At 38.2% G+C, this 23,431-nt stretch overlaps 1 protein-coding gene across 1 annotated transcript; it reads right to left on the bottom strand.

The window, feature by feature from the left end:
* Positions 1-10,250: 10,250 nt before the first annotated feature.
* Positions 10,251-22,173, bottom strand: LOC112050488 (pupal cuticle protein 36-like). Its single transcript, XM_024088755.2, has 3 exons — positions 22,111-22,173; positions 19,852-20,443; positions 10,251-11,889 (listed from the first exon to the last, which is right to left on the bottom strand). Exons 1-3 carry the CDS (start codon positions 22,117-22,119, stop codon positions 11,588-11,590), a joined length of 903 nt encoding a protein of 300 aa, XP_023944523.2. The 5' UTR covers positions 22,120-22,173; the 3' UTR covers positions 10,251-11,587.
* Positions 22,174-23,431: the final 1,258 nt, after the last annotated feature.

The raw sequence follows: 23,431 nt of genomic DNA, 5'->3' as shown, positions 1-23,431 counted from the left end.
TTATAGTTATGAGAGATCTTCAAGCTATAGGTATATTGCTAAAACGCAAAACGTCTGACGAATGGAGACAAAATTCTTCATGATATTCCGCAGAGAATATCAAAAATGTTCCATTTTACACTTAGAACAAATTAAGGATATTATGTATCCCTGAAACCTGCTGCCTTCCAAATCCATCACTGTCGAAACTCCATAATTGGCTACCGTACTTACCTTTGGTAGGAGCATGGGCTGAAAAACTTTCAGCTTTTATAAAATGATCAGAGTCTGGTCTGGTACCGCAGGCTCTCTTTTTGTCGGTGTTCCGAGTAGCAGCTCCCGACCTCGCGTGTCGAAGCTGATGTCAGGCTCAAGGGTAGGTGGAGCATTAATTAAACGCGCACAATTGAGGATCGCTTTAATTATGAAAGCTGTCTTATCACAGCTTTGTTAGAGCATCGTCGTGTTCGCTGTGACTCAACATCGGAAGAGTATTGTTAAGCTGTGTACTCACGCGAAGTATTCAATTTAATAAAAATGACTTATGTGCGAGTGTTTTTAGACATATTCAAAGAAAATGGGTTGAGCCATTTATAAACTATGGGGGACAAAAGAGGGGAAAAATAACCGAATGTCTGCAAACATACTTGAGTCTCAAATGAAAGCGCACTAAAAAGGAATTTCGCTATCCTCAAAATTACAAAATTAGTCATCCACAAAAACGTCAAGTTTAAGAGGATGGCTAATTGTATAGCTAAACAATGTAACACTTATTTTGTACAATAAAATAAAAAATCGAAAGTGAACACTCGGCTTTAGTCCTAACTCAACAAATTAGCTCATACGTGATATATTGAGTTAGCAATAACAGCTCGCGTACAACGAGGCGTGTACGTTTTGGCAGATCGTGGCGATTCGCGAGACCTTGTAACTGAGTTTTAGGGAAATTATGGTCAAATATTTTTTTTCGATTATAGTTTATATTGAAAATCATTATATTGCTTTCTGTTTTACATTAAACCCTAACAAAATTGAATTGCAACTACCAGTTGATATGAAGAAACACTCTTAAACTGTGTGTTGTATTCTGATGCTTCTGTTACTTCAGTTACTTTAGCTTTACTCCAAGGTCTACGATACTCTACAGATTGCCGAAGACAGGGCAACACGGTTTAACGTTAGTGTTGCGAATTCATTTCTCGAACTGATGGATACGAGGAATCTGTCGCCTCGCAGAGATCAATCCTCGAGTTGTTTGACGCTTGCAGTGCTCCCGATACGCTTTCAACATCCCTAGAGGAGCATATTTGCACCGCTGCTAGGTCACTGTAGCTTGCAAAACATTCCGGTGTCTCTGTCGTCAGGTGACAAGGGCCTGTAGCCATGTGGCAGGCCGACTCTTTTTCTACGATCGCCAACGTTTTGAAAATTAAATTAAGTATAGGATTGACATTCGGTATCGGCAGGTCACGTGATCAAGGTGTCGAAGGTTTTGTTAGTTTTTGAAGCGTTAGCATTTGTAGAAAGAGAATCGACGTGCCATATGGCTGGCCAAGGTATCCATGAAGAATTAGACACTTAAGAAGGGGGGATCTACCATCACAAAAGGAATCGAACCAGTAACCACCCGGTCAGAGCACTGCGCCAGTGGGGTGGTGATACAATTTCAAACAGTATAATGCCTTGTACAGAACAAGGCCAGCTATGTGAGTGCGGTGAAGGCTGCGCCATACGCGGCGACTGCGCACGTGATCGCGATAGCAGATAGAAGACTCTGTCGTCCCATACAACTGTAGCTTGCATAAGTTCTCGATAACCTTTATGTGATAAATGTGCACAAACTGTTACATAGAACTAGCTGTTGCCCCAGACTTCGTTCGCTGAAACTCTTTGTTTCAGAGTACCTTTCTTTATCTGCAACCTATCTTTATGGTCTACTGCTAAGTGAGTATAAAGAAAGGGCTTTCAGTAACTTAAATCAAGTTAGTCCAGTAAAAAATCTTTTATTCATTATTTATTACACACAAGTACAAATAGCAAAGGTCTCTGCAGTAGATCCATACAAATGGATGACCCATATAAATGGATGAGCGTGAATGGGCGATCATGATGAGATATGTAACAACAGCTATCAGATCTAAAACTTTCGAATCTAAATTCAAAAAGTCAGTACAAACTATCATCCTCACCATCATCATCATTAGCGACCGATGGACCTCCACTGCTGGACCTCGAGCTGCCAGCATCCAGCGAGTCTTAGCAGTATCAATAATAAATCACCAATGATTTTTAAAGAGTAATTTCAATGTTTAATTCATTATCAGCTCATATACGACTCAGTTCGTATACAGCTCGAGTTTTTTCTCAATTAGAGGGGTAAGGTCAATAGTTCACCTCGCTGTCCCAATGCGTGTTGGCAGACTTTACACACGCAGAGAAATGAGTAAATTCTCTGGTGTGCAGGTTTCTTCACCGTTTGAGACACGTGACATTTAATTTCTTAAAGAGCCATTGAATTGTGACCAATAAGGAATATTGGTACCCTTCAAGCAGGCGTAAAGATTGTATTATTCGTCAAAACGACAGTAGTCTAGCACGCGGAGCTCGAACCTATAAATAATTATAAGCATTTAGGTTCAAGCCCCAGCCTGGCTCTAGCTAACCGTGGAACTATAGAGGATTAATTAATATTCCTCTGCAATTTTGTATGCAAATGTATGAGTTATGACGTCAATCGTGATCCAACAATTCCTGGACAAACTGTTGCTGCAGTGTACAGTACGGTGTCCTCTAATTACAGCTTGTACAGTTTCGGCCGACTGCAGGTCGCTGACGTAATAAGTTGTGTTCAATGTCGTTAAAATTGTATTATTTTGAAGCGATTGATAATTGAATTCAACTTATTAAAGGATAAAGGAAAAATGTAATGTAGTTGCATCAAACAAGCATCGAATCAATAGGTTCAGAGTCCAAGTCATGAGTGAGGCTATAAAATAAAAAAGTTTCATCGAAATAATCTTCATCAGCAGCTTGGAGTAGGAGAGTCGGTGGTGTTACACCCCGTGCCTCGAAGAAATTTTGAACTTAACACTAAACTTAAAAATCTGATAGTGCTATTTACATATTCAAATAGCAGTTCCTTTAGCCTGCATTGGATCATCCTTGTGGGTCTAAGCTTCCAGTCCACGGAATACGACCTGGCTCTGCAGTGCGTTATTAATAGCTGTAGTCTCATGACTGAGGCTACTGTCAGTCATGAGCAACCTACTGTTTATCTCGTTTCCATGTATTGAAGCACAATACATCTCTGCAATACAACAATACGGACGTGTTACACAAACACTCCGACGCATGCGTTATTTGTTTCGCGTTGCAATAATTAAGTGCCGCTTCTAATCGATTTTACGATCAAGTCTTTGTTTAGGCTCCTCACACACTTGGGGGCAAGATGATTATAGCATTGAACAGTGTAATCATTATCTTTATCAGTTTTTAATGGAAACACGATAAGGAGAGGATTGTTTCGAGCTTTAGGAGCTTTTATACTCAGAGCATACAATTTATTTTCACCTGTGTATTTAATGTAAACTCTTCAATGAGACTGCAACATCATTACCAAGTGTTTTTAGCTCGAAGGCTCCACCAACGTCGGACCTGAGCTTAGATGTACTCTGTTGGTCTACGCAGGTTGACTTAAAAAGTCGCTGACAACTACGATGGTGTTTGTATCCAGCTTTTTGTTAGCAGTGTATAGTTTGAGTGAGACCTCTGGCAACTTGCCGACACTGCCGACACTGCTGACACTGCTGACACTGCCGAGTGCCGACACACGGAACTGGTTCGCCGCAACAAGGCTCACCAAACATCTTAATCGGCTCATTATCGTCTGTATCCGCACCGTAATGGGTCGCCGCACTTATACATTTTGTAAATATAAACGTTTATACATATTTATATTACTAATGAACTCACTTTACTGTTATTAAAAAATAAAAAGCTCATGACCAATTTTGGTATTAAACTTTTGGCTGTTAATGGTTTTATTAACAGCCCATATTCGGTTCACTGCTGAGCACGAGTAGGTATCCGTTTAAAATGAGGGGTTGAGCTTATAGTGCGGATTGACAGACTTCACACACGTAAAGAATTATGAATGCAGGTTTCCTCGCGGTGGTTTTCTTTCAAAAATGGTTTTCTTAAAAGTGCATGCCCCGGATCAGATTCGAACCTACGCCCTCCGAATCGAAGGCAAAAATCATATCAACTGGGCATATCACGGCCACCCTACCGGCAAAGACGTACCGCCAAGCGATTTAGCGTTCCGGTACAATGTCGTGTAGAAACCGAAAGGGGTGTGGATTTTCAACCTCCCCCTTACAAGTTAGCCCGCTTCGATCTTAGATTGCATTATCACTTACCATCAGGTGAGATTGCAGTAAAGGGCTAACTGGAAAGGAACAAAAAAAAGGTCAAAATCCAATAAGAAGGCAGTCAAAAGTGTAAAAATGTACAAAAATTCAATTCCGACTTACGAATACACACTCAGTTTATAATGGGACCGAATAAAACATAAATTTAATCGAATTTTCATTTCCAAATTAGGTTTTCTTTAAACAAACATTTCTGTAATTTGTTAAACAAACCAAGTAGATATACGGTAAAGGGTTATGTTGTTTAAATTATGATGAATATTGATTCTTTACTAAATTACATTCGTAAGTTGTTTGGTCTGTCTGTACATTAAGATTTACACGATAGATGTCATTTTATAAATCTTTGTCCAGACGTTTACAACGTAATGTAATGTTTTCATTTGATGAATAGAAACCTTTTAAGGTTTCTATTCATCAAATCCCTTCCTTCTCGAGAAATACAGAATGAGTCGTCACATGCATACTAATCGTATTCTCTATAAAATAAATAGCAATAAATTCATCAGATCAATTGCTCTAACAAATGTTACTCAATCAACATTTGCTAAAAGTATTTATATACAGCGACTGCGACAGACAGACAGACAGGTCAGTGATAAATAAACAGCTAATACGATTAACAAAAACAATTAATAATAAAAATATACTTAAGACTAACTTACTGGCTGTTTGGACAACTATAAATAATTTTTTTATAAATATTATCCATAAGCAAATGTAACCTACTTGTTGTGTACTCGCTCTAACTGCACATAAATAATCAGGCGCTTTTGAATACCTAATCTCTGAGGATCCAATGTTAGTTTGTACGTCGTTTTTACAAAATATCGATTTTTCCCTAAAATCAGCGTCACCAGCTTATTTTAACAATTTATTCAAGAGTTAATTTCTTTTTTAGAGGCAGTTCTTATGCGAATTATATTTATATTGTTATAAAATTTAGCATAATATAATTTTTCAACTCTAACAAGTTTTTTCTTTGACTGTCACATCTGGCATGTTTAGTTTAAAAGTAAAGCTTACTTTACGAATAGGTACGTGATGGTAATATCTTCCAGTGTTTCTCCATTTCTTGCATGAGAGTAACAATCTTTGGTTGACATGAAACTAGGACGAAGTCACGGGCAGGTATATAAACTAAACCCACAAACTAAGGCGCGGCGATCCTTCACCAGTGCATCTACAGACAGACAAAAAATATAGTAAATGTCCATTAGAAGATCCTCTTCATCAATAATGTATCAGCAATTAGTCCTCGGCCGCGTCTCGGCGCTTCTTCACTCGCTCGACTGCGCGCTCAATGCACTCGTTCCGTTGAGGGAGCAATCACACTTCACCGCAACCATTTTTATTTACTTTTTATTAATAGTCTTAGTCTGGAAAATAGTCTAATTTTATTAATAGTCTTATCTTAATTCTAAAAGATGTTGAATTTTTTTTTCGTGTTGAGTAAGTGCCGATGGCTCTATGTGCGACCACTACGGCGACACCAGGGGGTTTGGACGAGCGCAGAAGCATCGCCTGATGAGACCCAAAGGCTGAAATAAAGATAGAGGACGGAACGACTCTCTAAGGGCGTGTCCTATAAGACTCGGACCTCGGCTTAGAGGGCCATTCCGGAGGGGGTAACCGTGACCTGTAGATATTGAAGTAATTATATTTTTGATGTTCTGAACGATTTGAGCTCACTTCCATCTTAGATTGCATCATCACAGGTGAGATTGTAGTCAATGGCAAACTTGAAAAAAAAAGGTCGTTCTATGAAAATAAGATTCGTGGGTTTTCTTGTCGTTTCTGTATTAGGAATAGGTACGGCAACAGTACATCAAGCGGGGATCGAACGATTAAAGATGATGAATACGGCTCCTTGTTTGGATGTTTGTTACTCTACAACGGCGCAACTACTGAATCGATAGATTATATCCTAAATTAACACATAGGCAGGATGCAGCTAGTACTTTATACCTTATAAAGTATTAGCTGCAGCCTGCGGTATTACCCGCGAAAATTAATTTGTAATTTTTCCAGGAAAATAGTAGCCTATTTGTTAGCCCAGACTATAATCTATATCTATTTCAAATTTCAGCTAATTCGGTTCTGTAGTCACGACGTGAAAGAATAACAAACATTAACACTATAATAACCATCAGATTTTCGCAAATCTCTCAAATACAGTTTTGCAGCCTTAGGACCTTATAATCAAAATTATTATACTCATGTGCATAGACAGTATAGTATAGAGATGTTGTACAAAATAATACCTACCAACTGTTGTAACATAAATGAGAATGACATATCTGTAAAGTGATTTAATTGATTTATTAATATTATTACATTTTTTTACGTTCGTAAACCGTGATATTTGGAAATCTATGCAAGAAACCTATTCAACAGAGGACGTTCATCGACTGTTAATGGTGATGATGATAATCAATCGTTATTTCGTTCATTATTTCTTATTACGGTATTTTATACGGCAGATGGGTCTTCAGTAAAGTATTACTGAAATCGTAAACTTACGATTGAGTGCGACTCAGTGTGTGTTCTACTCGTCATCGCAAGTGTCGCCAAACATGGACAACTGCCTTCTGCCTCGAGCGCAGGGCGTGTGGTCAGCGCATACTGCAGTGCGCCTGCGGAACAGCGATGATCAAATGAAATACAGTTCATGATGGTGCTTCAAATAAATAGACCTAAGTATACACTTTACAGGCAATATAAACAGCCGATCAGCGAGTAGGACCGTAACAATAGTCTACACAGGAAAGTAGATTAAATGCTCTTTTACAGAATTCTTCTAAATGTATAATTATATAATATTTTGAAGAATGTAAGGAACCACTCCACGCGGACGAATTCGCGGTCGAACGATAGTTTTGTATACATACCTATAATGCGTACTATTACGCATTCTGTGATAATAACTTTTTTGATAAAATTAATGAATTTATATGATTCACCTGAGAAATACCATCGCCTATATAGAGAAAAACCTGATGTTAAGTGATGCCGGAGATCGAAGCCAGGACCTCGGTCTCGTAAATCCTGCGACACCGTGACCATCATTACCTACTTACAGAACCCGCGTTCAGTCGCGTAGTTCCCGTTCACGTAGAGATACGAGATTAAAATGTTATTCCCTGATAATGTAGTTTTCCCTTGGTGAAGGATTGTTTCTAAACTATCCAGTAGTTACAGAACCTATTCGATGGAAATTAACAAACAATCAAAATTTTTTTCTCTATAATATTCTCTATAATATTTTTTCACTATAATAACTTAGATTCCATGGCGTGTAATTATTTAGCATCTACAATATCTTCTATGGTAGCTGGAAGCAATTATTGTCATTACCATGTGTAGTCATGATGTATGGTGACGTAAACATAATCATTAAAACGTCGAGTTCCGCATCGCTGTTTGAACTGACCAAGCTTTCAGAAGCTTGTAGTGGTTGATGCCACCACCTTCTGTGCACCACTGTGCACCACTGTGCACCACTGTGCACCATTGTGCACCACTATGCACCATTGTGCACCACTGTGCACCATTGTGCACCATTGTGCACCACTGTGCACCACTGTGCACTTGCGCAGTGCGGGCAATGAACACTTGCTCCAGTGCACATAACAACATGAGGCATGTGTGTTGAACCTCATAATATTATGAATGTATAGTTTTTTCAATACCGCGTCGGTCCAGTGGTTACGGTGTGGCTGTACATCGCGAGATCCTTGGGTAGTCTTCAGCAACAACTGTCAGTGCACAGTTGGGAAGCGGGAGATTAAGTTAAGCTGTCGATCCCGATCGTTATCATGAACACATGGTAGCGTTCGAGAATTTAACATTATAACCCTAAACCCTCATTCGAACGAGAGGTTTTTTAACGGACGTTAAAAGAGCTCTCAAATACAGTTAAATGAAAATCTATTTCCAACGCTCAAATTTGAATAATTATGCATAACTGTTCGAAAAAAAGCGTCATGTTTTAAAAATGCTGTCGTGTGAACATATACTTGGGAATGTATTTGTTGTATTTAAACGCTTTTTAACGTCCGTAAAAGCTCTCGTGCGAATAAAGACTAAGCCTATCACCCATATTGGATTAGCATAGTGGGTCTAAGCTCCATATCCCCTCTGCTATGCGGAGGGAGGCCTGACCTTCTAGTAAACCGTTAAAAAAGGCTGATATGAAAAGTATGTATTAATGACTAGCTGATGCCGCGCGGTTTTACCCGCGTGGTTGCCTTTTCCGTAGGAATAAGGGGATAATATATAGCTTATAGCCTTCTGGACTAACACTAAAATAATTTTTCAAATCGGACCAGTAGTTCCTGAGATTAGCGCGTTCAATCAAACGAACAAACAAACAAACTCTTCAGCTTTATAATAATAGTATACATAATCTATTATATTTAAGACGGTTTAGTTTGAATGTACTGAGGTTCAAGGTTTATGTGTGTAAATTAAAGGAACACATTGTCAAATTCAAAATGGCGTGTGACACCGAAATTCGTTTACCAAAAAGCAGCTCTCTCTCACATAGAGACAATTTATAAACAGGTTTCTATTTTGCTGACCCTCCATCAACTTTACACACAACCGCACCTGTTTTTATACCATGCTGATACCAAACTCAATAATATGCTCTTTCGAAAATGCCATGTATAGTTTCAGCAACCATCGTATCCTTCAGATCGAAGCATGGCAATGCTTGGCGATGTCAGACATAAGCATAGCGGCAGTGCTTCCACGAGTTCTGTCACAAAGGTTGCACTACCACCGCTGGCACTGATGCAACAGGCGCACGGGTCGTGAGACGCGCATTGTGTTACATTACTCAGTAATTTACTTGAGAATTAGTATTTCAAACCAATTTGTCTGAATCTAGACCGCGGCACCAAACACGGCGGCATTACTCCATTGAAGCCAGATTGCGGTGATACACGTAGACCGAATAAGGTTACTTCATTTGCATATGAAAACTTGCGGATTAAAGCTAGAAAGCTTTAAATGCTTTCCTTTAATATAATTTGGAAAAAAATAATTCCATTATTTTTCTGTTAGTTAAAATACAGACACGCGTATCTCCCTTTCCCGTGAAAATAAAATATAGCCTTCGTTTACTGGTAACAATGTTAATACAAACAGCTTTTTAATAGTTACAATTTTTTAATCGGTCAATTAGTTTTTGATTTGAATGAAAACAAAGAAAATATCAATTCTTACCTCTTCATCATAAATCATAATCATAAATGATGTAATCTTAATAATGTAAGTTTGTTTTTATTTATTGATCTATCGAATACCTCAGACAGTTGTTTAGTAAGTAATAGTTTAAGAAACAAAAAGATGAACTTAGTGTAAGCGGAAGGTTATCGCAGACAACAACAGTCGAGTGATACTTTACAGAGCATTCAGGCGACAACATCAAAGATATACTTATTTACCAGATAAAAAATTAAAAAACTCAATTTGAACAAAATAATCATTTATCTGTACTTATATTATAGAGAGCAAAGATTTGATTTTATGTTAATTTGATTGCATTGAATAGGCTCAGAACTACTGACCCGATTTGAAAAATTCTTTCACTGTTGGGAAGTTACATTATCGCCGAATATTTTATGCTACATGTATTTTATTCCCGTATTCCTACAGGAAAGGGGACCACGCTGGCTTAACCGCGCGGCGTCAGATAGTTTTATATAAATTCAAGTCAACATTAGGTACTTTTGGAAAGTTGACACGATTACAAGAATAAATGAGTTTTCTTTTTATTTCTATAAAATCTATTACTTTAACATTTCAACAGGGTATTAAGTAAAACGAATTAAGTATTGCTTTAAGTATAATATTTATTCGTTACACCATATATTTACACGTCTCTACAACTAGGTACATGTTTGCTCGCATTTTTTTTCATACATTTTTCATAAATTCTTACTCTCTAGTACTGTCCATTTACAGAAAAACTAAACCTTACCAACTAACAAGTATTAACGAGGGAAATCTTTAGATGGGAAAGCTAACGGCGTAACTGTAAGTACCGAATATATCGATAATTGAAAAGCTGGTCGACATTTTGGTGGTATTTTTGTAAATATTTGAGGCAGACCGAAAACTTGTCCCGTACTTCTCAAACATAAAGCTAAAATGTCGACCATTTGTACCAAAACTTTTGGAATTTGTCGAACAGACAACGAACTCAACAAAACGATCGAAAAAGTAGCGCATTATATTTTTACCAGCTGTGGAAATAGCAAATATTTCATCACATCAGCAACCTCTTCATAATTTAACTGTTTAATCACTCCACTTTGATTCATTTTGAATCCTGATCCACTGATCCATCAAACTATGAGAGGATACAATAAAGGAGATTCTTTACAGTGCACCTGTGATGGGAAACACTTGTGCACTACAATATCTTCCATGTTGTAAGGCTCCGAATAGATTTACCGCCATGACAGATGTTATTTTACCCATAACGCCCTTCCGTTGGAACAAAACATTGGTTGGTACTTACAAATATGCAATTAGCGAATGTTAATGAGATCATTAATGAAATGACAGGCAAGAGGGGACACGTAAACAGACAAATTGAGTATTAAAGTGAGCGCACGGCAGCGGAGAGCCAAGTTCCTACTGCCTAGCATTTATACAAAGCATCACATAAACGTTTCACAGCTTTAAGTCGTTTTCGCTATAAATAAAATAACAAAGAACAAATTGATAGATGTTGCCACTTTTCTCTTTAAACTTAGAGAACGCTTCAAACTATTAGTTCGACCTGAATATATTTCTTTATCTACCTTCATTCTGCAATCATTCCTGTGGAACTGACAGTTTGTCGTAAAAATTAATATATTTCCAGATTGGTGATGCAATGGTGTCGTTTAAAAGGAATTAAAACTAAAGCAAAGAGGCTAATATAGCAAGAGCAGAAATGAAATGGAAAACATAACAAAATACATACAATAAAAAAAAATATTACGATCAGATAAAAGACTAACTTGGTTAATTGAATAGAAAACAAAATAATAATATTTAATGCTTAAGCTTTAGTTTCAGTGCGCAAAACGATCACCATCGCTCGGTGGTATCAGTGCGTCACCGCTCCAGACAAGTATCGCATCAACAAGTGGTTCAACATCGTTCAATCAATGATCCATTTAGTATCGGTAACCGGTTTGCGAGTTGAAGTTGCCGTTCCCTGATCCTCGGCCAGCGTTGGGCGCCAGGTACTGTCGTGACGCGGCGTTGCCGAACGAGGAGGATGATCCAAAACCGGTTGAACCGCCGAAGGCTGATCCGCCGGACGAACCACCGAAAGCAGAGCCGGTAGAGCCGCCGAAACCGCGGGCACCGGAGTAACCGGATCCGGAGCCGGCGCCGGAGTATCCGGAACCAGAACCGGCGCCAGAGTATCCAGAACCGGAACCAGCGCCGGCGGCTCCCTCACCGCGGTAAGAGCCTGTAAAGAGAGAGAACATTGTGTTAATACCTGTGGTACACGCTATCAGAGAGGACCCAAATTAACAGTAGCATCTCCGATCGCATGACCTTTCCAACAATATGCAGTGGGCCACACTACGAGCGTTGGCTCACGATCGTGCGCTGCTCCCGATCACGACAGTTCTCAGAGCAGTTCATTTATCTACCTGTGCCTTTATTAGGCCACGAGTTTGAAATATATTTTCTACTAATAAGCTTGAAAGTTGAACACGGTTCGTTCGTTAGGTGTTAGTCTTCAAAACATAGTCGCTTACATCCTTATATCTTTTAGATTACGGATAGTAGAATATCGCCCCATAAACATTTCATGGACGATGTAATTTTAATTATAGTTAGTGATTTAATTTACATAATAATTCAGTACATATTATTTAAATGTAGCGAATACTAATCATTATCGACCAATTTTTGCGAGCAGGGCCACGACTCCCTCTTTTCAGGAGAGGGGATTATTGATGTGACTGAAGAGGTGAAGTTCTAGTTCATTACATAGATCAATCACAAAAATGTTCAGTTCAAAATTAAAATTCGTTTATTTCTAGGCTTCGTTTACAACAACAACACAACAACAACACACTTTCGAAACGCCATGACTTACTGTTTGTAAAATTCACTCTATCATCAGTTCTATTGCTTACATTAAAAGAATTTACAATATTTCTAATTTTCCCTGATATTATTTGAAATTAATTGTTATATTGAGTTACAGTTAATATTAGCTGCTTGTCCGATCGTTAGTTAAAAAATGTACAAATATTTTATATAAAGTAACGTAATATAGGTATGTATGATGCGAGCAAAATCTATGAGCAAAAGCCAATCGCTGTACGCGTGGCCACACCGCCGCCGGCCGAAAGCACTTCAAGGTCTCGATCGGAAACGGATCTAAAGCACGCGCGGACGTCGGCGGGGCGGGCGCGGGGGCGGGGCGGGGCGGGGACCTTATGAGGTTTTATACCAATTACGTAAATGAGTTTACTTTCTGATGACTTGCTTGGTGCTCCATAGAGTAAGGTCAAAGAAAATGTTTCAAAATTGTAAGAGATTATGGGAGATGGTTTAAGACTGTATGGACCCAAGGCCTGGTCTTTGACCTAATTAATGAAAGAGTTTCCCGCCAACTTTGATCATCTGGAATGTCCTTCCTGAATGGGGTTTTCTTCAATTTTTAAAACAAGAGTGAAAATGCATTGCGCAAGCACTAAATTGTTGTCTAACAAAAAAATCTACCGGTTTATTGCATATAATGATGCCCCGGGGGTCACACTTTATGTGCTAAAATATAGGTTTATAACATTGTCTGTGTGTACTATGCAGTAAATTATGCGTTGCGACAGGCTCCCTTCACCTGACAGACGGACGAACGACTTCATTCACTCACGAATTCATTGTTTTCTAATGAGGATGATTGCACGGAGGATGTACTACTACCACTGTGCAATATTACGAATGTTCGGTCACAGCAATGAACCAGTGAGTATACTGTTAACATTTTTCGCTTAGTTGAATGGGGGCGTGGATCGAACCGAGACTTGTGAGACTCGACTCCCGCCATTTAACTACAGAGGTATTGAGGCTTTTCCAAAAATACATTGAAATGTTATGAATCGAGGGTCTAAATGCACAGTTCTGGTCTGAAAAGACACTTTACACTTTATGTAAAACTTCATAAACAAGGTAATAGAAATAATAAGTAGATACTCATGCAAAGGCTGTAGAGCGTGTCAAACATATAAATTCTCAAACAAAAAAGATATAAAACTCACAGCTTAAACAATCATCATAACATCATAATTAACAAAAGTGTTTCCAAATAACAAATTGTTTAGACAAACGCGCTAAGTGTGGGAGCGCGTGTGCCCGCCACCCCAGCGCGGCGTTCCCACCGCTGGGAGCGAGCGGACGTGGCGACACTATCGCGGCTCTTTGTTCTGCTAACTAATCGTTTATGTTGAGCAAACGTGCTTTTAGGGATCCGCTATTGTAAATTGAAAAATTGAAAACCATTCAACATATCCAAATAAAAAGTTTTGTTATCAGAATTAATTTTTCAAAACCTCCTTCCTATCCTTTTGCAAGTAAAATATTGTAAACTGTAGGGAAAAGTGCGTGTGTCTGGTACTTCATCTTAATTAGATAATAGAAGAAGCAAATAGTTATATTATGTTCTCAACCTCATTTTTAACAAACTTATTTAAGGTAAATCTGAGTTTGCTACGTTTTTAAAGATCATTAACCATTGCGAAGAAACCCGCAGCTAAAACCTAATTGCTTTTAATGCCTCTATCGTCCCCAATAGTCTCGGGTGAAACTATTTATTATTTGGTAAAAAGTATGTACGGAACACTCCAAGTGCATCGCACACTTGACTTGCATTTTAATAAAATAACATCAGATCATTTAATGTTGGTTAACGTTTTGCACTCTTTATTGAAGCTTGCGATATTAATTGTTTGTTTATGACGAAATACAATTGAATTTTAAAACAGTAATCTAAACACCGATTGGATGAAACACAGAGTACTATGGCTCACACAAGATTTCAATTAATAAAAATAAAAATTGATTACATGTTTCATAGAATTTATACTGAAAGTTTCTATGAAAGTAGAAAGCTCAGTAACGTTATGTACTTTTAGTAATAACTATAATTAAAATGATTGAGTTAGTACGAAGGTTTGTAGCAATTAGCACGTCCAGTCGTAACGTTCATAATAACTGAGTATATTGGTACTGAACACTACTGTAGGCGCAGGTCATTGTGTACAAGTTTAACAGCGTGCTAACTCTATTCACTGAAGCCCCTGATCATGAATGCGTCCGCGCGGGCGGAGTCGCAACCACTCGACAACTGTGGTGACGCAACACTATTGTGGTGACCATTACATTGGCTCCGCCCGCCCGACCTCCTCCTGTAGTTAGGAATGTTTCGATGTCTCATAACTGTATGTTTAGGATTCGATTCCCAGGTTTAGTTAATTTTGGAATTGATCTATATCTGTAAAGTAACGAAATAATAAAAGCATTTGTTTTAATTTTAGTCCATCTGACTTTAATTACATTCATCTGAATCTCTGCATAAAGGCATTTTAAGGATTTTCACTCGCTTCTTACTGATTTTGTCTGTAGGATTTGTTTAATTGAGCTCAAACTTATGAAATAGTAAATCCTTAATAAAACTCCGCGCATGGTTAGTTACAGCCAAGTTAAAAATGCTCCGCGAATTTGTATCTCTGTACGAATTTTCGATATTAACGATTTCCGCGAACGAAACGAAACATCACTGGCTAATCACTCAACTGGCGGCAGTTGAAACACCAACTTGTGTGTGTGTTCTAAGATTATCTACAGGAGATTTCTCTCCTGAAGGTGAAATTTAAAAATTATGATGATATCTTCTTTGAAGGATCCGTCAATGGCGGCCTTTCGGTTCTAATATCTGGAGTGCGTACTGACGTGACTGTCAAAATCTTAACTGTAAAAGTCCGACTCACAATATTGTGGTAGGTCAAGAATGCTTTAATCAAGTTTGATCTTTCTAAACATTAAAATATGATGCACTCATAGTTGTACACCGATGCATGCATGCAGTGCACTCGTGCGCCCGGCGCCCGCGCACGTGGCTCGTTACGCCGCAGTTTCCCCGTAAAGCCTTACGAAGGCAGTGCACAGTTGCGACACCTACTCATCTCGTTTCGCAAAACATTATTTTGTGACGGTTATAGCAGTTACAGTAATACTTAGAAGCTACTACACACCTTCGTGACATACCTACAAAATTGTACTTTCATGGAAACTAAAAGTAGTCTATACGCGATGTATTTCGATTTGGGACCTACTCAATCACTGTACCTATTAGTTTTATAACGAATAAAGAATAATAGAATCTTGTAGAAGCTTAAAAACCTCCTTTTTAACCGACTTCCAAAAAGGAGGAGGTTCTACGTTTGGCTGTATGTATGTTTTTTTTGTCGTAAACAAAACAATAGTAATCTACGGATTGAATAAGTAGCTGTGTACTTTAGTATACCAGCTGTATGCCAGAAATGAAACTATAAACTATTAAGTAAAATACCTAATTCTAAAAGCTTAGACCTTTAGCGCTGCATCGGTGTGTATCAATAAGATATATTTATTAGGCTCGGGCGAACCTGCAATTAATATGAAGTAATTAGTAAATCCGTTGCTAAATGTATGAGGCGAGTGAGTTTAATTTTTCATTTATGAGGTCAATCGTGAGTGAGGTGATGAAGACGATTCTATCGATAGTTACTCTCGACAACAGTTTCCCAACGCGACCGACACATTAGTACGGAATAGCGTAATACGAGTACAGCGCACGATTGGAATTTCATCCAATACATTATTTATTAAATTTATTTTAAAATATTTATATATTTTACTTAACTTGTCACATTATGCTCAATTACGTATATGAGACTCTTCGCACTGGTGAGTTTGTCATTGAAGGTAAACGCAGCGACAGTCTAAAGTATTTTTCAATATTATTATAAGCTTTATTTAAAAACTTTTTAACAATTGGCAAAACAATAAAAATACAAATTATCTTCAAAAAATATTTAGCAAGAGTGTCCATCGGTTATGTTTTTATTTAAGGATATCATTTCGATTTGAAATTAATTGAATTTTGATAACAGATAAACTATAATTATAAGACATAAAATTATTTATTTTAACTTTGATAGTGTTTCTGCCAGACCTACGGGGCATAGGGATTTCAGTCACATGAAGTTTCTGTTCTTGTGTCTTCTTTATGAGGCACACCTCACTGCCACAATAATTATAACAGAGCTGGAACGTCGCTCTATTCGTTAGGCTATTCTATACCGTAGGCTCCGATGGTGTATGACTGCGGTGTGAGCGTGCCGTGAGCGTGCCGTGAGCGAGGCGAGCGCGAGGCGCGGCTCACGACTGCGATACACATCCGCCAAAGGTTACATCCTAGTGCCGGCGAGCGTTCTCCTCGCTCAATTATATTTTTATCAATGCTCTCATCTATTTCTAACTCATTTAAATTACTAAAAATCAATAAGGAAATGTATTTTTTTAATATGTTTAATCTACTATTGATATTGCACAGCTAGGATAAAAGGTACTCAAATCACCAGAGGAAATTTATATTTGCTGCGAAATAAAAAATATCTGTCATATTTTAAGCATTAAAAATACTGCCTTTATATTATATATATATGCGTTCTATGTGACTACGTATGATGACGTCACAAATGACAAAAAGATTTTTCTATTAGTAAAAAATTTTTGCCCACAACTTTTAGCGCAACGATGTTTGACTGTACTACATCTACCCTCCGGCCCCCACTCCCCCCTCGCCCCGCAGTACCGACTCACTGCAATGCTACTGGTAGCTTATCATAGTAGGGTAACAATATTGACATAAATACAATGATCTGTTTCTCGGTTCCCTAAAACATTAATCCGATTAAAATGTAATATTATTATAATGCCACGGTGTTTGTATCACTGTTGTACGTTAAGTAGTGCTGAATTAGGAGTTTCTTCTTCATAGAACTTCTAACATAGATCTAAACTTCGAACATAGATAGATAAACTCATTACTCAGTTGACTGACATTTTAATTGATTGTTTTTGTAACTTGTTTAAATCATCAGAGCTTTTTTGTTTAAATCGTTTTTACGTTGTATTACTATTAAATAAATAATAACGTTTTAACTTTATTATAGACTAGCAGATGCCCGCAAATTCGTCCGCGTGGAATTCAGTTTTTCACAAATATCACGGGAACCATGGATTTTTCTGGGATGTAAAGAAGCCTTTGTGTTAACCCAGAGTGAAATCGCTTCAACTTGTTTTTATATACAACGTTCACAGTTTTTCTGTAGTGTATTTAGTATCAGCATTGCACCCGTGCGAAGCCGGAACGGGTCGCTAGTTATACAATATACACATTACTATTCAATCACTCTATCTATTAAAAAAACTGCATCTAAATCCGTCGCGTAGTTTTAAGCGTACATAGGGATATAGGCACAGAGAAAGCGACGACTAAAATACATAGTATTTAAGCAAAAATACAAGTATTTCTAATACTAAACATATATACATATAAATAAAACGGGTCAGTCTCTATAAATATAAAACGTATGGTCCCCTCGCATCAGATGATCGCCCGGCACCTAACGACCCGGCGCAAGGCCGAGCCGCGGTCGCGAGGCGGTCAGATTGGCCGAACTCAGCGGCGGCACTTAGCGGTTAAGTAGGCTATAAGCTCTACTTGCGACTCTACACACATTAACTATCTGTAATATGATCGCTTAGAAATGTCCAATTCATCGAGTTTTGGAACTATTTTTACATAAATACCTAATATATTATTATTAATAATAATTAAACTAAGAAACCTGGCTTTCTAGTGGTAAAAAATAATTTGCCACTAGAAAGCCAGGTTATTTATAAATTTTATAGGCTGTACTTTAGGTCATCGGCTCGGTGCGTCGGCTAGTTTAAGATAAAACGATAAAAACTAAATTATTTGTGCAAGGCATTAAATGTCCTGATCGACGTAAGTTCTTCCGATACTTCAACTACGACAAGGATTCTATTTACTTCCATCTATCATCTGCCTATTGTAATGACCCCCAAAGGCCAGGCCTCTTCTTCTCTATTATAAGAGAGGATTTGGTGCTTTGAAGCTGCTCTAACATGATCTTGTTGAATTACTTATTTATAATAATCGTAACCGTATAAATCGATCGGTCTATTTAAAATAAAAACCCTATGTAAAGTACCGTAACTAAATAACAGTGGAATGCAGTAGTTAGGTATTACGAGTACAAAAACTTAAAAGCGATGAATCGGATATTTCTAATCAGTTAAGGTTAACATACTTGCGTATGATTGGTCTATTAAAGATTTTTTGTGTCATCATACAAACTGCATGTTCTATGGTGCAAAAAGACAAGTATGTTTTTGTTTCTTATAACACACGATTGACCCATCAAATTGTGACTTAACGACTGAGTCACAAAAAATGTTGTAAAAAGTTAATTTATGAAACGCGTGCAGCCGGATATTTAATCAAGTCATCATAATTAGAGTCTCATCTAGAGTTCTTTCGAACAATATTATGTGCATTAAATAATCCTGTTTTATGGACGTTATATAATAACAAATAAAATATACTTTTTTATCTATTAAAGATGTAGGTATGTTCAATGTATCTTTTTAATGTGTAAACATTCATCTTTTACTTGGTTTGAGTGAGTTTCGACAAAACGTGTATTATGTTTACGCTAGTGCAATGTCAGGCGAAAACTAATAACGAAACTAATTTTTAATTTAAATCTATTCAGCTCTGTATTCGTTAAGTATTTTGTGTTGTTTATTTGATCATTTCAATGATTGATGTTATAGACCAGACCACATAATATATATGACAAGACGTTGATTATAAAATATGATTGATGAGTTCAAATAGTTACATTCAATATTGTGTATTGGCGTGAGATGATGCCACATGGAGTCATGTCAGCGAATCACTTCACGTGCGTGAGTACCTACTGGAGGAGACGTAGCGACAAACGAGGGAGATCTTTTTTAGCCAGTGAACACGTGTCTGCTATGGAAATTCTCTCCTTAATATATTACGAGGTTCTTTCAAGAAGAAGAATTTTTTTCGATTGAACACAGACACAGCGAAAATGTTACCGTGAAAAAAAAACGTGTGAACAATACTTGCTTGACCTAGTTGGTAACATATACATTTTAATTACGATGTTTCAAAGCAATAGACCTTAGAAATGTTGTTTACGCATAATGTCAAACACTGGACTAGTTCGTAGTTGGAACAAGTAGTTTCTGTTTCGGTATAAATATTTCAATGTTTGGTTGGGACTTAACCGAGCAGGTGTGGAGGACTCACCGTCGTCGACGATGCCGGCGGCCTCGTCGCGCGCGTTCTGCTCCAGCGACTTGAGAATCTCGTCGGGGATGGGCGGCGGCGTGGGCAGGTGCGCGCCGCGCGGCTGGTAGCCGTTCTCGTCGGCCGTGTACGTGATGCTGTAGTCCTGCCCGTCGTCGCCCTTGTACGAGAACGAGCCTTGCGCCTGCACGCCGTTGGTGGCGACGCCCGACGCGTCGGCGCGGATGCCGTTGGACGTCTCGAAGTCGTAGGCGAAGCCCTCCGCCGTCACCTCGTTGTTGTACCGCAGGATCTGCGCGTTGGCGTCGGCGGGGTTACTCCTGCCCCCGAAGTTTCCTTGGTAGGCGCCCGCGCCTGCCCCGGCGCCGCCCCCGGCGGCCGCTCCCCCGAACCCGGCGCCACCGCCGAAGCCGGAGCTCCCCGAGCTTCCGAAGGCCGAGTTTCCCGCGCCTCCTCTACCGAAGTTGGGTCCGTTGAAGCCGCCGACGCCGGCGCCGCCGCCGTAGCCCGCGCCCGCCCCTCCTCTGGGCGGCAGGTAGGCGTTGTCCAGGCGTGCCGCCGAGCACACCCCGAGCACCGCGGCAACTACCAACTGAAACAATACGACAGACTATATTAAATCTAGTTATATGTCGGTTGTTAAGAAACAGAAAAAATTTATAAGTCTCTCAAATTCTCTGTTCATGTCCAATGTAGATCACGAAAACCATAGACGTAGCAGCGTCACTCTCTTTGTAAAGAGCTTCGTTAGGGATATAGATCTAGATTATCTGTTATTTCTGTGTACAACTTTTAAGCTTTTCATGACTTAAAATTTCAAAATAATTAAATTTGATTTCCTAAAAAAAGCAAATAGTAGTTACATGTAACTACTCGCAAGTGTACCGTTCACGAAACCATTAGAGGTGATCCATTTCCCGGCAAAGGTCTCGCGGTGAAGGCTGCGGCGGTGCATCACTGCGCACTATCTGTTGCTGCTTTCGTAAAATGGCTCGCAGGTAAACACGTCGGTTACATTATATTATTATTATTATAGATCACGTTTAGTAATACGTTACGTATGTCTGTGTGTAAATTGGCATTTAGCGGGACGCGGAATATAATAGAAATTGATCTTTTTGTGTAGAAGTCGACTTCAAGTGTTGCTGTAACGGTGCGCCGGATTAGTGGCTGATGTATTCGGCACCAACAACAACATTTTACTGACTGAAAGGTACTTTTGTAAGTTTATGTGAAATTTTGTAATTCAATATTCTATGCTTGATTTATTCTCCATAAAGATATTTTTATTAGTAGGTACATAATCGTATCAATAAAATCGCACATATTCATATTTAGTCTTATTTTTTCGTTAATAATATTTAATTTAGATTCCCGGAATTTCAATAAAATTATATGAAATACATATTTTATTATTAGTAAAGAAAAGTCTGTCAGTGAGTAGCGACTCTACCGCTGGTGATTGAAAAGCTGATTGTATGAAGAAAAACAATGAAATAGAATGTTACATTAACTTACAATTATTAATTTTACAGTTTATTTTGTATGAAGAAAGCTGAAAACTCTTAAATATTTGTTTAGTAGCTATAAATTATAAATATTGAAGAGATATTAATGTAAATGCTACGTAATATCTATACATTTTATACTATTATTTAATTAATAATAATTGATAGATTTATTATTAAAATCGATTTTTCACAAATAGACATGAAAAAGTAGTAAAGCGCGACAGGTACATTTTCAGGAAAACAATAATGATGAAAAGTTTTTGTACGATAACGAATTTGACTGAAGTGCGCAAATGCTCGAATTTTGTAGGTTTGTGCGATGAGATAAACAGTTGATCGACAACGAGTTGTGTAATTATTTATTGCTGAGTTGACGTGATATTCCTTGTTATCTAGTAGATTAGTTTTTCCTATACAAGTACGTATGTACAAATCCGGGTTAGTTATAAAATTTAATTCAATCCTTTCAGCCATTCTGGAGTTATAGCAGATAACTATAACTCCAGAATGGCTGAAAGGATTTGAATTAAATTCGGGACAAATAGACTACTATGATCTGGTGATGTTGATGTTACAAGGGCTGCTTTTTATCCTGATAAGATTTGTCTAGACTGGAATGGTAAACGCAGGAGAAGCTGCAGGCCACAGCTATTTGATACAAATATGATAGATGATGACAGATTGCTCCCGAAAACGTATATAATATTTATGGAATGAGTTTAGGAATATGAAACCACAAAACACTCACCAGTTTCATATTTGTTTGGAATATAATAAATGATAGTGTGTCTGAGTGAGTCGACGGGCAGGTGTCGATGGACTGTGCAGCTGAGAGTTGTGCAGATGGTTATATAGCAGCCCAGCGTAGAATGCCTGCACTGAAAAAGGCATCACGGCCGCGCGATGCGCCGATGTAGCGCATCCGAGAAGGTTGCGGCGACAACAAGGGACGGACCGCGCCACCGGAGATAGCGCGCAGGTAGCTCGACTGGTCGCGGGTTTGAGTCCTGAGACCGGTAACTAAAAATATATTTTAATAATTGGAATCATTTAAAAACAATCTATCACATGCTAAAATTAAAAATTATGAAAATTCATTCGTTCATTGAATTAGAATAAGTTTTATGTCAGATCTTGTTCGGCACAATATAAAAACGTAATTTCTACGGATCGAGTCATCGGATCTAGAACCATCTCATTGACGTCAGTTTTCAAACTAAAAAAAACCCCATCTTAAATGGTCCATTCGTTTAGAAGCTCCGACATAAACATTACAGGCAGACATAAACGTTCTTACATTGGTATAGAAATGCTCTTTAAAAATACTCTCATGTTGAGAAAATTTCTCACATTTGCATGTTATTGCCATCAGAATTCAACATTCATTCACAATTTCTAAGCCCTCAGCTTATCAAAGTGATACATTTCTTAAGATTTGCCTACATACTTACACACATAGAGGCATTATAACAGAGCAAGTTAAATAAAAACTTGTTAGTAAATAATGATAATTAACTTGATGACATATTGTTATGACAGTGGTAGAGTATCTCTACACTCATGATGTGTCGCTACAGAGGTACCTACAAAAGTTGTTTCTAGCCAAAGATATCGTACAGTAATATAATCGATACGTAAACATTTGATTGGGTATTCACCCTCCCCCTGATGTAATGTTACGCGGCTTTTCCGCCAGGCGGCGACGTCGGCACGAACGAATATTTCCTTTCGACAAAGCTTTACCGGTAGCTGCGGGTTCGATTCCTGGAATATTGTTGAAGTTGCACGTAACCGTTGTTACGTTAAATGTTCAGTTCAGCACGTTAAACTGAATCCATCGCTCAGTTATCCATAATGAGTTACGGTACTGGAAAGATAACTAAATGATATACGAGTAATAAACTATGTAATTTTCCTCTGAGCTTAGGAAAGCTTATTCGATAGGTACAGAACCCTCTGTTAGAATCGTGATTATTACTAAAACCATCTGTATAATAACAATAATATAATCTCCAACTGCCTATTGATTCAGTGGTGCTTGTGCCATCGTACTGCGTGCCTCTGGGTTC

The sequence above is a fragment of the Bicyclus anynana genome, chromosome 20, assembly GCF_947172395.1.
Source record: "Bicyclus anynana chromosome 20, ilBicAnyn1.1, whole genome shotgun sequence".
Taxonomy (NCBI): Eukaryota; Metazoa; Arthropoda; class Insecta; order Lepidoptera; family Nymphalidae; genus Bicyclus; species Bicyclus anynana.
Note: the sequence above shows the minus strand (reverse complement) of the source record. Positions and strands in the feature narration are given on the sequence as shown.

What these genes read in the sequence shown, in the direction of transcription:
- LOC112050488 (XM_024088755.2), bottom strand. An exon ending in CGCCGGCATCGTCGACGACG is followed by an intron (nt 11,890 to 19,851) that starts GTGAGTCCTCCA and finishes CTCTCTTTACAG; the next exon opens with GCTCTTACCGCGGTGAGGGA.